This window comes from Argopecten irradians, chromosome 7 (genome assembly GCF_041381155.1).
Source record: "Argopecten irradians isolate NY chromosome 7, Ai_NY, whole genome shotgun sequence".
Lineage (NCBI taxonomy): Eukaryota > Metazoa > Mollusca > Bivalvia > Pectinida > Pectinidae > Argopecten > Argopecten irradians.
This window is the reverse complement of record NC_091140.1, coordinates 24776647-24793099: the sequence shown is the minus strand read 5'-3', so window position 1 is coordinate 24793099 and position 16453 is coordinate 24776647. Positions and strand designations below refer to the sequence as shown.

Below are 16453 nucleotides of genomic sequence, written 5' to 3'. Positions count from 1 at the left end.
TGTCAAGGTTCTGATGTATGCAAAATATGTATAATGTACTGTGCTAATAACGAAGTGATTTTTTTGGTCTTTGGAGGTTCTTTATAACTGTGTTTTTACTGTATATTTGAAAAAGAAGATATCCCTGCGGGCAAACTAATCAAACATTGATATCAGAATGAAATATTTACAATACATAATCCATGATTTAGAATGTTATATTAATTTGTAGACATTAATATTGTACAGGTATACAGGTGTCAACTTCTCATCAGAGGATGCATTAGAAATCACATCTTAATTTTCTGTTCCCACAATTTTACAAGTAACCTGTTGGGGTAAATCATATTTATAAATCATTTGATGAATAAATAGGACAAACAAAATTCATACTTGTAAACTGGCAGGGCAATATGGTCTAGGAAGCCTATTTGTAAGTCTGGTATACGGGCTCTCTCTCTGTCCATCATTTCTATAGGCTCGCGTCCCATCGACTTCTCCAAGTCTCCTTGAGAGAAGAACTCCTTGTAGATCAGAGCCTGTAACAGTTCACACCTCATTTACAGCAAAGTTTTAAAAGTAATCAAGAGAGCAACGCTTCAAGGAGAAAAACAGGTTGGATCATCAAGATGGTAAAAATTAAAATTGTCATATCAAGAAAGGAATAGGAATACCCTTAATTAATAATAACCATTCAGTTGAGAATTTTTCTACAACAAAATTTTACAATCAATTCATTCTCAGAAACATTGTTATTGCAGCAAGTCCTTCAATCTGAGAATTTGAATATTACAAACTTAATAGATAGTTTATAATGATGATAAAGAAAGAATTATTGAAAAGATCAACAGACATTTATATGACAGTATTAACATTTCATTTGGCTAAATTGGCTGACCTATCAGGTCAACTATTCGCTAATATGTATTGACTAGGAAAGAATCTGTATGAACAAGATATGATGTGACGGTACATACAGCTATATGTTTGGTGGCGTCCCACGGCTTTGTTTGGTCGGACAGATCAGATGCTGTCATCAGTAGACACAGCAGTAGTTTGTGGTGTTTCATGTTCTCTTTGTCATAGCCAGCTGGTCAACAAAATCAAGACAAAACAGTTAAAACTATTAGCTTTACCATACTTTTGTATCTGATAAATAAGAATATAAGAGTAAACAAAAGACAAAAACCAAATGGACCTGAAAGGCTCACCCACTACTTAGAGATCCTGATGAATGCTAGAGGCTTTATATCAAATCCTCAGGCTTCTTGCTCATTAACTTCCAAAAGGAATTAATCCTAATTGGTCTCTGTGATCTTAATTAATGGACTTAAACCACTTGTAGGCCTTCATTTCAGCTTCCTGTAGACCCGACATCTAAGATTTGTGATTAGTGATACTAAACACTTTTCTAATTACTGTAGGCCGTTTGGTTTATCAGAAGACATTTTTATAAGGAGATGCTGATGAATCACGAACACTACACCACACTATTGGTTTATCAGAAGACATTTTTATAAGGAGATGCTGATGAATCATGAACACTACACCACACTATAAGTTCACTTCCTCGTCTAGCAGATGAACTTATCAATTAGTACTGTAGTTGTTGGTTTTTTTTAATCATAATTTAATTTAAATATAATTGAATGAAAAAGAAAATGATTCAAATATAAATCATATTGGAGGAAGGATTTTTACAATACATCAATCTATAATTTTCAGTTCTCCTAAATTGTGGACATTCATGCCTCTCTTATTTCCTTCATATTGAATACTAGCTGGGCCGTTTATGTTTAATCAGAACAATTGGTTCAACCGTTTTAAAGTCATTATTTATATTAAAGTATAAATCTTGACAGACCTCCAGTTTTTGATACAGGCCTGTGAGGGCTTTTTTGAGACTTTTCTGATAACAAAATAAAATCACCTGATCTGTCTTTAATTCACAAACAACTAGAACCAACCAGTCAAATTGCATAATCGAATAGGACTCTGATATAATGTATCGTTATGTGATTCTGAAACAGTCATGCCTAATGGGTTCTTTGAATTACCTCCCCTTCAACACAACAGTGTATACTCACTCTTGGCCATGGATTCGATGTTCTTCAATATTCGTAAGTGGTGAGCTAAGTCGGTGGCTAATATGATATCTCTCATTAGGTCTAAAGCCGTCTGATAATCCTGAATTATAAAATCATAAAATATAACCAACCAATAAAATTCAGCGATCATTGGTAGGAAATTCAGCGATCATTGGTCGATTCAATGTTTCCCTTTGATTGTAGGTTGAACAAGACATATATGGTATCAATTGAGCTCGTAATGTCAAAGGGATGACAATATTCCAACACTTATCTGTATTTGAAAGTGTATGCTATTATAGTTAGGAATAACATCACATGCTTGAGTAAGACATTTGACAGTAAAGGTGCTGGCTAAAACATAGCATCTCTTGTTTCTATATTAAAACATGTCAGCACACAAATTGATTTAAAATAAATTTCATGGTAGACAAAATGAAGATTTTAACATTTTTAATTGTTGCCTTTTAGACATGTGTTTGTTTACACATGCTGAGCTCTGGACACAATGGCAGTACATGTAATTAACTAGTATTAACAAACCTTGCTAGACAGGTTCTCAAAGAGGTTGCATCCATCTGTGTTGACTATACACATGGATTGAGCAAAGTGATGCCTCTGAAATCATAAACATATAATTATAGACAAAACAGTACAGGTTACATGTTGAAAGTTGAATTGTAAAATTTGAAGAATATATGTAAAATTAAACACTCCTTATAACACAGTAAAAGTCTAGGAACAGACTTATAAACTTATACTCAATTTACACATGCAGCTAAAAGCTAGCGACAGACTTCAAATCTTCTCCCGCAGATTAGGTACAGACTTTAAATTACGGACTTAAGCTTCGACTCAATCTACACAGTCAAAAGCCAGGGACAGACTAATGACCTTTGACTCAATCTATACACTCAAAGGTCAGGGACAGACATATCACCTTCAACTCAATCTACACAGTCAAAGCTAACTAAAGGTACACTTTAAATATATTAGTAAATTTATATTCATTTTGTGCAGCCAAAGCAATGGCTTGAAATGACATATCACAGAATAAAATATATCATTTTTTAAAGTCACATTCCCCCCCCCCTTCGTTTGTTCATCAAATTGAATGAAGAAATTCTAATTCAATTGAGCAACTATTTTTAAATCTGATAATTAGTTATCATCACATCATTCCACCAAACTACAAAATGGTAAATACATTTTTTTTCTTCAAAGTTTTACTTTATACAAACAAGACGCTGATGAGTAAATTTGTACCTCAAGAACAGATCCCTCCGAGCTATACAGGGCAGCAAGAACAGATTTCTACAACAGAGAACAATATTAGTAAACACTACAATCCTGGAGTAAAATCAATATTCTGGTGTTACCATCGGTATATACACCAATTTGGCTGTATGATACAAGCTCCGATAACTTCACAGCTGCAAGCCAAACAGTGTATACTTATCTCAACACCAGTGTTACAGATTTCACATACATGCACAAACAAGTGATGTCGTCACTGCAGAGGATCAGCATCTGCACTTTTTCTATTTCAGAAATCATGTAGACCAACATTTCCATTACCAGATCTATTAGTAACACCACTTTGGCTTGACTTTCAGAGCAATATAACAACTCTTATCTATGAGTCACCTCTCCACACCACTCGGTGATCTGCATGTATCTATGTGTAGGGAAAAACTTTAACACTTTTTTAAATCAAAGATTAGTTTACCTTTGGAAATGGAACATTTCTTGTTTTGAGCCATTAAATAACTGCTGCAGTAGTTAACAAAGAATTTATTGAAAGTATTTTATTTAAAGGCAAGAGGGGAATTTCCTCATTTTTGAGAATTACCAATATTACAAATAGCAGTTTAAATCAATTTGTTTACAACCACAATTTTGAACCCGTTTTTTCAAGGATTTTGAAATTTGAAGTAAAATATATAAACTGACAATGTCATAATGATTTTTGAACAGAACAGTTGATGAAGCTTGATTGACGACTAATAATCTGCATCCGTACAACAAAGGATCATTGATTTTCACAATAATAAAAAGATTTGAAGTTAATCTTGTATACCGTAATAAGCGCCCATGTCCCTATAAGCGCCCCTCCCCCTTTTTGAGGCCTCAATTTCAATTCCCCATGGATAAGGACCAAAATTACATAAAACGGTATAGATTTGCAATAATTTTGACTTATTAGCACCTTTTCATTTTTATCACTTTTTAAGCGTCCTGGGCGCTTATTGGGTCGAATATGGTAAATCAAATTATATATGATAAATCTGGTTACAGAACGAAAGACTATATATGTTGAAGGAGAACTTAAATATAAGTTGATGTCTGACAGATTGGTCTATACTCACCGATACTGACTGATATGAATTATTGGTTCCTCTATGGTCAATATCATGGCACATACAAGATGTAAACAAGGAAAACATTTCTATCTCTCTGAAATGGCAGAGGAGACATTAATTGGCATTGTGCTTAAAACAATACACATGTACATGTAACTTAAATTGATGAAAATATTCCAGATAACTTATCATCTATTACATATACACATCAAGGGTAGATGTCAGGGTTATATTTTCCACATGTTGTTCCCAGAAGGGATTAAACACTAAATGCAATATGACAGTTTGGTGCAAATTTCCCAGCTATCATAGATCACCTAGCCAGTTCGATTTCCTTTGACCTGAAGATGGCTACGGTAATTTAAAAAAAATGCAGAAAAGAAACATTGATATTGGTTTTATTGTTACAATATATTACTAAAGATGATAAAACTTACAAATGATATCTATGATTTTAACTTGTCTGGTGTATAGCTGTACTTACTCTAAATATTGTGTAAGTTTCAGGTTCTTCATACAAACATAACAGAAATGTGTCACAGCAAACGCATGCATCCAGTTGTGGTACGGTGGATTTCTGTAGCCTCGTCGCACCATCAGCACAAACCTGAAACATTTACCAAATCATTTTCAAAATCAAAACTTTCTTCTATATTATTCAATGTCTGCATGTGAGATACACTTTCAACTTTAATGCAATCTTTAGCTTATCTCAACGACAGTGAACCTGTGATAATATGGACTCCAATAGTTTTGGATGGGGAAGCAAGTGTTCAGATTCTTGATGGTCCATCATTGTACATGCATTCCTCATTTTAGTCTCCTTATATCAAAGTGGAACTGTGTCAGAAGGGCTGGACATGCCACAATTTCATAAGGACGTGATGAAAAGATTAAAACTCAATTGAAAATCTAATGAATCTCATTTTTCTTACCTTGCCAGAGTATCTCTCTTGATTCTAAATTTTGATATAAATCCTAAATCTTCAAACATTGTTAAACAAGCCTGAAAATAAACAAGAAATAATGGGTCAGCATCTTTGTGAATGTCAAATACATTACAAAACCGCAAGTTCTATAAGGCTTGGGAGATAGTCGCTAAATATATAAATAGCATTATAAACACAATTTCCAAACAACTTACCTTCTCTGTGTCATCTTCTGGTATCATTCTTGGAGGAAATGAGAATTTATCAAAGTCTTTGTGCCAGAAGGAGGGCGGATGTATATCATTATGTGCCAATTCGTCGACTTCTTCTTGTGCCACCTAACCATATAAAAGTTCAAATGTCAAAAAAAGACTTATATTTCTTTTACATTTTCAAAAAAAGACTTATATTTCTTTTACATTTTCATCAATTGTGTAATAAATCTGTTCCAAATATATTCTACCTAGTATCTGTTTAAGCAGCAGGTATACAATGCCAATAACATAGCAGCACAAGCTGCACAAAGAAATTAATATTTTTAATGCTATTCTACAGGAAAATGTAATATTTTCTAATATTCATTGTTTCTGATCTAAGCATTAATCAATGTGGCAATAAATATTTATGTTTTGAAATTCAAGTAAGCTTAGGATAACTGGTAGAAACTTGTAATACGTAAAAACATACATGTCATGAAGACATCTAATTTAGGGATTAAGGGCCAATTAGTTACAGTACTTAATGCGTGTAACATTCCCTCAAAAGCGTTTGGGTTTCGTTTGCGTACCTTTCGTTTAGTTTCGTTTGTGTTTCCTTTTGTTTATCATTTTTCGTATGCTTTTGCGCTTCGGGATTCGTTTTCGTTCGCTCGCGTTTGTTTGCGTTCGTTTGCGTTTGAGCTTTTATTGGAATTCGTTTTCGTTCATTTGGGTTTGCGTTTCGCCAACCGGATGTACTTCTTTTCGTTTTGATTGGGAATTGTTAGTTGCGCATGCGCAAGCAAAAACTAAAAATGGAGTAAACTGCCGGTATAGCACTAGACCTTTTTCACTGTATGTTCCAAAACATTTGAAACTTTAATTATATAGAATATGGAACAGGGTGCAGGATTTCTAATAATTTACTGAAGTTACTGTACATTTTGTACTGTAGCTGTAGTCTGAAGCTGAACCGATCCAGATATAACATCTTTTCCTAAAAATATTTGTTTATCAAATATCACATTTACACTAGTACAAATGTAAAACAAATACGATATCTCTGTATTTAAGAACTATTTTCGGTAACATTAATTTACGGACATCTTTTACTTGGATTATATATCAATGACGTATATATCTACTTATAAATCCTTAGATACTCCATTACATTAAATAAGATCCTGTCAATTGAAACTAACTAATATACAACGATCTAAATTTAATTTCTACACGTAGAAATACCAACTACCTGTTACGGTACGGTGAGTCAGGTAACATCTGGACCGTAACTTAGGTTATAAGATACATGTTATTTGCAGAGCTCCGGTCTAGCCGTTGCCGCTGGGTGTGATCAGGTGACACTAATTAATTATCATATATAATCGCCCAGTCTCGGTCATGGTCCGATGAGCGTCTGAAAGGGGAGTTTTTTCGATTCATTTTATACCGTTCAGGGTCCATAAGTGCAAGTTACAACATGTCAAATATACAATTTATATTACAAAAGAGACGGAAAGTGATACATATACCATGGATATTAAATTTTCAGCAAATGTCTCATCTTTTTCACTTTTCTCACCTTTTCTTAAAAGCAAAATAGATCAATCAAGGATTTGTAAGCGTGGTCATCTAAGTCCTTGGTGTTGTTACTTGTAAATCCTTGGATAAATTTACCAGAATTTTGTAATTCTTTAAAGTTATTACACTAAATTTAATGTACCTCGTGAAAATGATTGTCAATGTCAAATTATATATATGTATTTAAAAAAAATATATTTGTATATATTATAGTTATATAATTTTCAAGTGTGTTTTTTATATTATAAGATACTGATAAAATGCCTATTGTTGAATGCCAATCGTTTTCAGTGTTGTTCATGTTATTACACTTACAATTTTATTATTTATGTATCTTTGAAAAAATATTGTATTTGCAAGCCGGTACAGCAAGGACGTACATTTATGAAATTGTATATACTTGCATCCTTTGTTTAGTACACCCGTGACCAAAGCTTTTGTAATTGTGCCCTTGGCCATGATATTGCTTGCCGAGGTTAACAAGTACCAAGATACTATATATAGCTGTAACTATATATAGACTAATCCGGATCACTATACAACCGTTGTGCGGATCGATTGCTATGATCACGTTTAATTTCCGGTCTCAGCGATTTTTATCTTTCATTTTTCGTTTGCGTATTTCGTTTTGCGTTTTTCTTTTGTGTTCATCTTTGATAGCTTGCATTTTTCGTTTTGCGTTTATTGTTTAGAGAGAACGCGTTTTTCGTTCTTCGTTCTTTTTTGTTTGGGTTTTCGTTCGTTTGCGTTTGGTTTTTCGTTTTCCTTTCGTGTGCGTGTCGAGAGAACGTTACACACATTAAGTACTGTAGTAACAGTTTCCAAACACATCATTCCTTAGACTGTAATGTACCATTCACTTTGTTTAATACTTGCTAGTAATGCTAAAGTATTAGTTTTATACCATACAGTCTGACCCTCACTATTATCAGTTTCCAATTAAAACCATTCACAAGTGTTTAATCTGGTATGTCACTAAAACTACTGTAACAGCTCATATGAACTAGTCCTAGACTCATATATTTCTCTTCAAATTCAATTTCAAATCTGTAACTTATTGGTTCTACAGATTTTTTTTTCCTAACAAAAATCATTATCAAATAAACATGCATTGATCAAGAGAACTTTAGCTGCCTACCCGGTATGTGTAAATTTGAGTTCAGCAAATATGATTCAAAATTGAGGTTTAATTATATGATAAGTGATAAGAACTACATAAGCAAATGGAAAAGTTAGTTTTATAGTTTTGTGACTAAACTACAACAACATCTATAGCAAGAGGACATTTTAGGACTATAGGGATATAGTCTATAATTACATCAAAAGCAGAATTAGAAATAAAAGAACTAATACAATTAAGATTAAAATATCTAGAGAATAAATTAAATTGAAAATAAAACCCCTCACAAACCTGCATGTGATAATTCATAAGTTCATTTGCAAGTCTATTTCTGTGCTGGGAGTCTTGTAACTTCTTGTACATAAGACACTGGAAGTAAAATTACCCACCAAGGATAAAAGATAGGACTAAATACACAAACAGAACTCTGGGTGGTAAGAAAGAGATATTATAAGGTTACAAAACAGAAGCCATTGAAATACACTGTACCATCTAAAAATAAAGAAAACATAAAATTATACTTTTGCAAGTTTTAAAAGCATAAAACAGGTTTGAAAGTACATAATTTGCTGATTCATTATAAAACAAATTAAAACTTGCAAAAGTATGAAAATTAGTGGACTATGGAAAATAGAAGAAAGGTCCCAGTAAAACTATACAAGAGATCCCAGAGGGATCTAGGCGTTCACCAAAGATTGATCTATGTCTTACAAATGACGGTTCAATCTTTTCTCTACTTTTTTAACCTGAACTACCAAAAACCAAGATGGCGGCCTGGCAGCCATCTTGTTGACCAATAGGTCCCAAAACACACAGGCCGCCATCTTGTTGACTAATAGGTCCCAAAATGCAATATGCACAACTTAGGCCCTAGAGGAACCTTCATATGAAATTTGAGAACAATCCCTTCTGTACTTTCTGAGAAATAGCGATAACAAACTTTAAATATCAGAATCCAAGATGGCTGCCTGGAAGCCATCTTGTTGACCGATCAGTCCCAAAATACAATATGCACAATTAGGGCCATAGGGGAACCTACAAATCTGAGAATATTCCCTTTAGTAGTTTCTGAGAAATAGCGATAACAAGAATTATTAAGAGATGGACGAACGAACAGAATGACGGACAATGGACCATGGAAGAAAGCAATTTGAATAGCCCACCGTTATCATGATGGTGGGCTTAAAATATCATATATTAAAAGTACAGGTAGAGAATGCAAAATGTGGTGCTTTCTAGCTGAAATCTTTTGCCATTATTATCAGATATTTTGAATATGACATAAGAATGAAAACAACACATTTTCAAACTCTCTGAACAGATAATGTAGATCATATATGAACAAACAACAACCCTTTGGTAGATCATATATGAACAAACAATCCTTTGGACTTCGCTTGTAACTAAAAAGTATGTGGAAAAAATGGGATGGGTGTCTGATATATGTTATGGTAGTGAGTTTGATGTCTAAATCACAGTATTATATTGGGAGTGTGATTGTGCCATTAGCCAAAAATTAATGCTCGACCTACTCCTTGCCCATAAACTGCCAGGTTAAGGAGGTGGAGGAAACCCAGATAACCCAGAGAAAAGGACTGATTTACTGTCTGGAGGATTAGCAGACATATGTAGTATCCGAGACACCAGCAGGACTGTGTTACTGTCTTTAGGATTAGCAGACATATATGTTGTATCCGAGACACCAGCAGGACTGTGTTACTGTCTTTAGGATTAGCAGACATATATGTAGTATCCGAGACACCAGCAGGACTGTGTTACTGTCTTTAGGATTAGCAGACATATATGTTGTATCCAAGACACCAGCAGGACTGTGTTACTGTCCCTGTCTTTAGGATTAGCAGACACATATGTAGTATCCGAGACACCAGCAGGACTGTGTTACTGTCTTTAGGATTAGCAGACATATATGTTGTATCCAAGACACCAGCAGGACTGTGTTACTGTCTTTAGGAATAGCAGACACATATGTAGTATCCAAGACACCAGCAGGACTGTGTTACTGTCTTTAGGATTAGCAGACATATATGTTGTATCCAAGACACCAGCAGGACTGTGTTACTGTCTTTAGGATTAGCAGACATATATGTAGTATCTGAGACACCAGCAGGACTGTGTTACTGTCTTTAGGATTAGCAGACATATATGTAGTATCTGAGACACAGCAGGACTGTGTACTGTCTTTAGGATAGCAGACATTGTTGTATCCAAGACACCAGCAGGACTGTGTTACTGTCTTTAGGAATAGCAGACACATATGTAGTATCCGAGACACCAGCAGGACTGTGTTACTGTCTTTAGGATTAGCAGACATATATGTAGTATCTGAGACACCAGCAGGACTGTGTTACTGTCTTTAGGATTAGCAGACATATATGTAGTATCCGAGACACCAGCAGGACTGTGTTACAGGATATGTTGTATCCAGACACCAGCAGGACTGTGTTACTGTCTTTAGGATTAGCAGACATATATGTTGTATCCGAGACACCAGCAGGACTGTGTTACTGTCTTTAGGATTAGCAGACATATATGTTGTATCCGAGACACCAGCAGGACTGTGTTACTGTCTTTAGGATTAGCAGACATATGTAGTATCTGAGACACCAGCAGGACTGTGTTACTGTCTTTAGGATTAGCAGACATATATGTGTATGTACTGTATCAGTATCGAGACACCAGCAGGACTGTGTTACTGTCTTTAGGATTAGCAGACATATATGTTGTATCCAGACACCAGCAGGACTGTGTTACTGTCTTTAGGATTAGCAGACATATATGTTGTATCCAAGACACCAGCAGGACTGTGTTACTGTCTTTAGGATTAGCAGACATATATGTTGTATCCAAGACACCAGCAGGACTGTGTTACTGTCTTTAGGATTAGCAGACATATGTAGTATCTGAGACACCAGCAGGACTGTGTTACTGTCTTTAGGATTAGCAGACATATATGTAGTATCCGAGACACCAGCAGGACTGTGTTACTGTCTTTAGGATTAGCAGACATATATTGTAGTATCTGAGACACCAGCAGGACTGTGTTACTGTCTTTAGGATTAGCAGACATATATGTAGTATCGAGACACCAGCAGGACTGTGTTACTGTCTTTAGGATTAGCAGACATATATGTAGTATCCAAGACACCAGCAGGACTGTGTTACTGTCTTTAGGATTAGCAGACATATATGTAGTATCTGAGACACCAGCAGGACTGTGTTACTGTCTTTAGGATTAGCAGACATATATGTAGTATCCGAGACACCAGCAGGACTGTGTTACTGTCTTTAGGATTAGCAGACATATATGTAGTATCTGAGACACCAGCAGGACTGTGTTACTGTCTTTAGGATTAGCAGACATATATGTTGTATCCAAGACACCAGCAGGACTGTGTTACTGTCTTTAGGATTAGCAGACATATATGTAGTATCTGAGACACCAGCAGGACTGTGTTACTGTCTTTAGGATTAGCAGACATATATGTTGTATCTGAGACACCAGCAGGACTGTGTTACTGTCTTTAGGATTAGCAGACATATATGTTGTATCCGAGACACCAGCAGGACTGTGTTACTGTCTTTAGGATTAGCAGACATATGTAGTATCCAAGACACCAGCAGGACTGTGTTACTGTCTTTAGGATTAGCAGACATATATGTAGTATCTGAGACACCAGCAGGACTGTGTTACTGTCTTTAGGATTAGCAGACATATATGTTGTATCCAAGACACCAGCAGGACTGTGTTACTGTCTTTAGGATTAGCAGACATATATGTAGTATCTGAGACACCAGCAGGACTGTGTTACTGTCTTTAGGATTAGCAGACATATATGTAGTATCCAAGACACCAGCAGGACTGTGTTTACTGTCTTTAGGATTAGCAGACATATATGTAGTATCTGAGACACCAGCAGGACTGTGTTACTGTCTTTAGGATTAGCAGACATATATGTTGTATCCAAGACACCAGCAGGACTGTGTTACTGTCTTTAGGATTAGCAGACATATATGTAGTATCTGAGACACCAGCAGGACTGTGTTACTGTCTTTAGGATTAGCAGACATATATGTTGTATCCAAGACACCAGCAGGACTGTGTTACTGTCTTTAGGATTAGCAGACATATATGTAGTATCTGAGACACCAGCAGGACTGTGTTACTGTCTTTAGGATTAGCAGACATATATGTAGTATCTGAGACACCAGCAGGACTGTGTTACTGTCTTTAGGATTAGCAGACATATGTAGTATCTGAGACACCAGCAGGACTGTGTTACTGTTTTTAGGATTAGCAGACATATATGTTGTATCCAAGACACCAGCAGGACTGTGTTACTGTCTTTAGGATTAGCAGACACATATGTAGTATCTGAGACACCAGCAGGACTGTGTTACTGTCTTTAGCTTTAGGATTAGCAGACATATATGTTGTATCCGAGACACCAGCAGGACTGTGTTACTGTCTTTAGGATTAGCAGACATATATGTTGTATCCAAGACACCAGCAGGACTGTGTTACTGTCTTTAGGATTAGCAGACATATATGTTGTATCCGAGACACCAGCAGGACTGTGTTACTGTCTTTAGGATTAGCAGACACATATGTAGTATCCAAGACACCAGCAGGACTGTGTTACTGTCTTTAGGATTAGCAGACATATATGTTGTATCCAAGACACCAGCAGGACTGTGTTACTGTCTTTAGGATTAGCAGACATATATGTAGTATCCAAGACACCAGCAGGACTGTGTTACTGTCTTTAGGATTAGCAGACATATATGTAGTATCCAGACACCAGCAGGACTGTGTTACTGTCTTTAGGATTAGCAGACATATATGTAGTATCGAGACACCAGCAGGACTGTGTTACTGTCTTTAGGATTAGCAGACATATATGTAGTATCCAGACACCAGCAGGACTGTGTTACTGTCTTTAGGATTAGCAGACATATATGTTGTATCCAGACACCAGCAGGACTGTGTTACTGTCTTTAGGATTAGCAGACATATATGTAGTATCCGAGACACCAGCAGGACTGTGTTACTGTCTTTAGGATTAGCAGACATATATGTAGTATCCGAGACACCAGCAGGACTGTGTTACTGTCTTTAGGATTAGCAGACATATGTAGTATCTGAGACACCAGCAGGACTGTGTTACTGTCTTTAGGATTAGCAGACATATATGTTGTATCCAAGACACCAGCAGGACTGTGTTACTGTCTTTAGGATTAGCAGACACATATGTAGTATCTGAGACACCAGCAGGACTGTGTTACTGTCTTTAGGATTAGCAGACATATATGTTGTATCCAAGACACCAGCAGGACTGTGTTACTGTCTTTAGGATTAGCAGACATATGTAGTATCCGAGACACCAGCAGGACTGTGTTACTGTCTTTAGGATTAGCAGACATATATGTTGTATCCAAGACACCAGCAGGACTGTGTTACTGTCTTTAGGATTAGCAGACATATATGTAGTATCCGAGACACCAGCAGGACTGTGTTACTGTCTTTAGGATTAGCAGACATATATGTTGTATCCAAGACACCAGCAGGACTGTGTTACTGTCTTTAGGATTAGCAGACATATGTAGTATCCGAGACACCAGCAGGACTGTGTTACTGTCTTTAGGATTAGCAGACATATATGTAGTATCCGAGACACCAGCAGGACTGTGTTACTGTCTTTAGGATTAGCAGACATATATGTAGTATCCAAGACACCAGCAGGACTGTGTTACTGTCTTTAGGATTAGCAGACATATATGTAGTATCCGAGACACCAGCAGGACTGTGTTACTGTCTTTAGGAATAGCAGACACATATGTAGTATCTGAGACACCAGCAGGACTGTGTTACTGTCTTTAGGATTAGCAGACATATATGTAGTATCCGAGACACCAGCAGGACTGTGTTACTGTCTTTAGGATTAGCAGACATATATGTAGTATCCAAGACACCAGCAGGACTGTGTTACTGTCTTTAGGATTAGCAGACATATATGTAGTATCTGAGACACCAGCAGGACTGTGTTACTGTCTTTAGGATTAGCAGACATATATGTAGTATCCAAGACACCAGCAGGACTGTGTTTACTGTCTTTAGGATTAGCAGACATATATGTAGTATCCGAGACACCAGCAGGACTGTGTTACTGTCTTTAGGATTAGCAGACATATATGTTGTATCTGAGACACCAGCAGGACTGTGTTACTGTCTTTAGGATTAGCAGACATATATGTTGTATCCGAGACACCAGCAGGACTGTGTTACTGTCTTTAGGATTAGCAGACATATATGTAGTATCCGAGACACCAGCAGGACTGTGTTACTGTCTTTAGGATTAGCAGACATATATGTTGTATCTGAGACACCTGCAGGACTGTGTTACTGTCTTTAGGATTATTGGTCTTAAACCAATAACTAGTACATTTAAAATGGTTTTCATTCATAATTAGGCAGTCTAGCATTATACAGTGGTTGATTATTTTAAAACCTTTTCCACATCTCTCTGCTTTCAAGTAGTAACAGTGTGTAAGGTCCCTACACCGAACCCCAACCCCATCCTTTTTCTATTTCTACACCTAACCTCAACCCCATCCTTTTTCTATTTCTACACCGAACCCCAACCCCATCCTTTTTCTATTTCTACACCGAACCCCAACGTCATCCTTTTTCTATTTCTACACCTAACCCCAACCCCATCCTTTTTCTATTTCTTTTTCAAATGTTTTGGGATTGCTTCTTTGTAAATCAAATATGCTCCAATATCCAAACTCTAAAATTTTGCCAAAACACTTGGGCTCTTTTGCACAATTAGTCATATACTCCATATCATTAAACTCATTGCAATTGCAGCTTCCACACAACGTGTGACTTAAATTACATTATTTGCATATCCAGATGGGTTGATCAGCAGTTCAATTTAGAAAGGGACACAGTCACAGTAAGAACATCTACATTGTATTGTGACATCGCCTACAATGATAAAGTATTTTATTGATTTAAAAATGGCTATATTGATCCATGTTCCATGTAATCCAAAGATCAACATAAATTGAAACTTTCCTTTGAAACATTTTTATTCATTCTAATCAGAATAAATCTCCAATTTAATTAGCGGGATGTCAAATTCAAAGAGCAATGTGCAGGTTTATCATAGCGATCTATGATATCTGGTAACTAATTATATGATTTAATGCTGGCAGCCTGACAAACTCTAATGAATCTGGAGCTGTTCATTGTATCGTTACAATCACTGGAAATCGAGAATTTCACTTGTAATGTTCTTTTCTAATTTTTCCCTGGGTTTTACATTTTTATCACTTTTGTTTCCTCCAAAAGTCAGTTTTAACAGCTCACAGATATTTTCAGGGAAAACAATTCCTAACATCTAACATGGGCTATTTATATTATAAACAGTCTTAGGTGGACTATTGAAAATAACAATGTCAATGGAGATGTAGTGGTTTCTGTGTTCAAATGTTATGATTTTTTCGTGGTTTCCATGACCATTTGTTGTGATTTTTTTTATCGTATAACTAGGTGAATCAATAAATGGCTGTGTTCAAGGAGTGGAACCTGTGGGTAAAACATGTATAGAATAAAGAGTTCTGAAAGCAACAGATGGTTGACACTTTATATGGAGACAACACATATATACTACAGAAAACACACACATCATATCAACACAACATACAGCAAGACCAAATTATCAATGGTAGAAATATCAAGGATTCATTTGAGACAAAAACATTAAAGAGTTTTAAATTAGTTAAAAAGGAAGAAAACAATTTAAAAAAAAAAATTAAGTAATAAAAGGTCTCAAACTACATCTAATAAATACCTCCACCATTAGATATTTTGTTCTGTGACACAAATAGAAATAAGGTTTACAATTCTTCAATTTCCATATCTTTATGAATTATATTTTATAATGTCTGAGTAACTTTTTTTGCGCTGCTAAATCAATAGGAATATAATGTGCATTAGAAATAGAAAAATACTGAAGACTTGGAAATTGAAAAGTTGTTAAGATCTGAATTAAATAAAAGTCTTCCGCTATGGTATTGCAGACTGAAATAAAATTAAAGTAGTGGTAAAAAGGAATGAAGGAACACATCCAGATAGGTGTGGCACCATTTCACTAGAGTGGCACCACATGCT

General features: G+C 35.8%; 1 protein-coding gene across 6 annotated transcripts in view; it reads right to left on the bottom strand.

The window, feature by feature from the left end:
* Positions 1-16453, bottom strand: part of LOC138327951 (cGMP-dependent 3',5'-cyclic phosphodiesterase-like) — a 115369-nt gene that overhangs the window by 4644 nt on the left and 94272 nt on the right. For 4 of the 6 annotated variants that reach the window (XM_069274458.1, XM_069274454.1, XM_069274456.1 and 1 more), the window contains 10 exons: positions 8548-8625; positions 5574-5696; positions 5365-5435; positions 4914-5036; positions 4436-4523; positions 3333-3380; positions 2610-2684; positions 2067-2166; positions 957-1069; positions 373-518 (listed from right to left, as the gene is read on the bottom strand). In XM_069274458.1, the coding sequence (XP_069130559.1) occupies positions 373-518; positions 957-1069; positions 2067-2166; positions 2610-2684; positions 3333-3380; positions 4436-4523; positions 4914-5036; positions 5365-5435; positions 5574-5696; positions 8548-8625 (965 nt within the window). The remainder of the gene's footprint in view (positions 1-372; positions 519-956; positions 1070-2066; positions 2167-2609; positions 2685-3332; positions 3381-4435; positions 4524-4913; positions 5037-5364; positions 5436-5573; positions 5697-8547; positions 8626-16453) is intronic. The other 2 variants (XM_069274457.1, XM_069274453.1) reach the window with 1 other exon arrangement.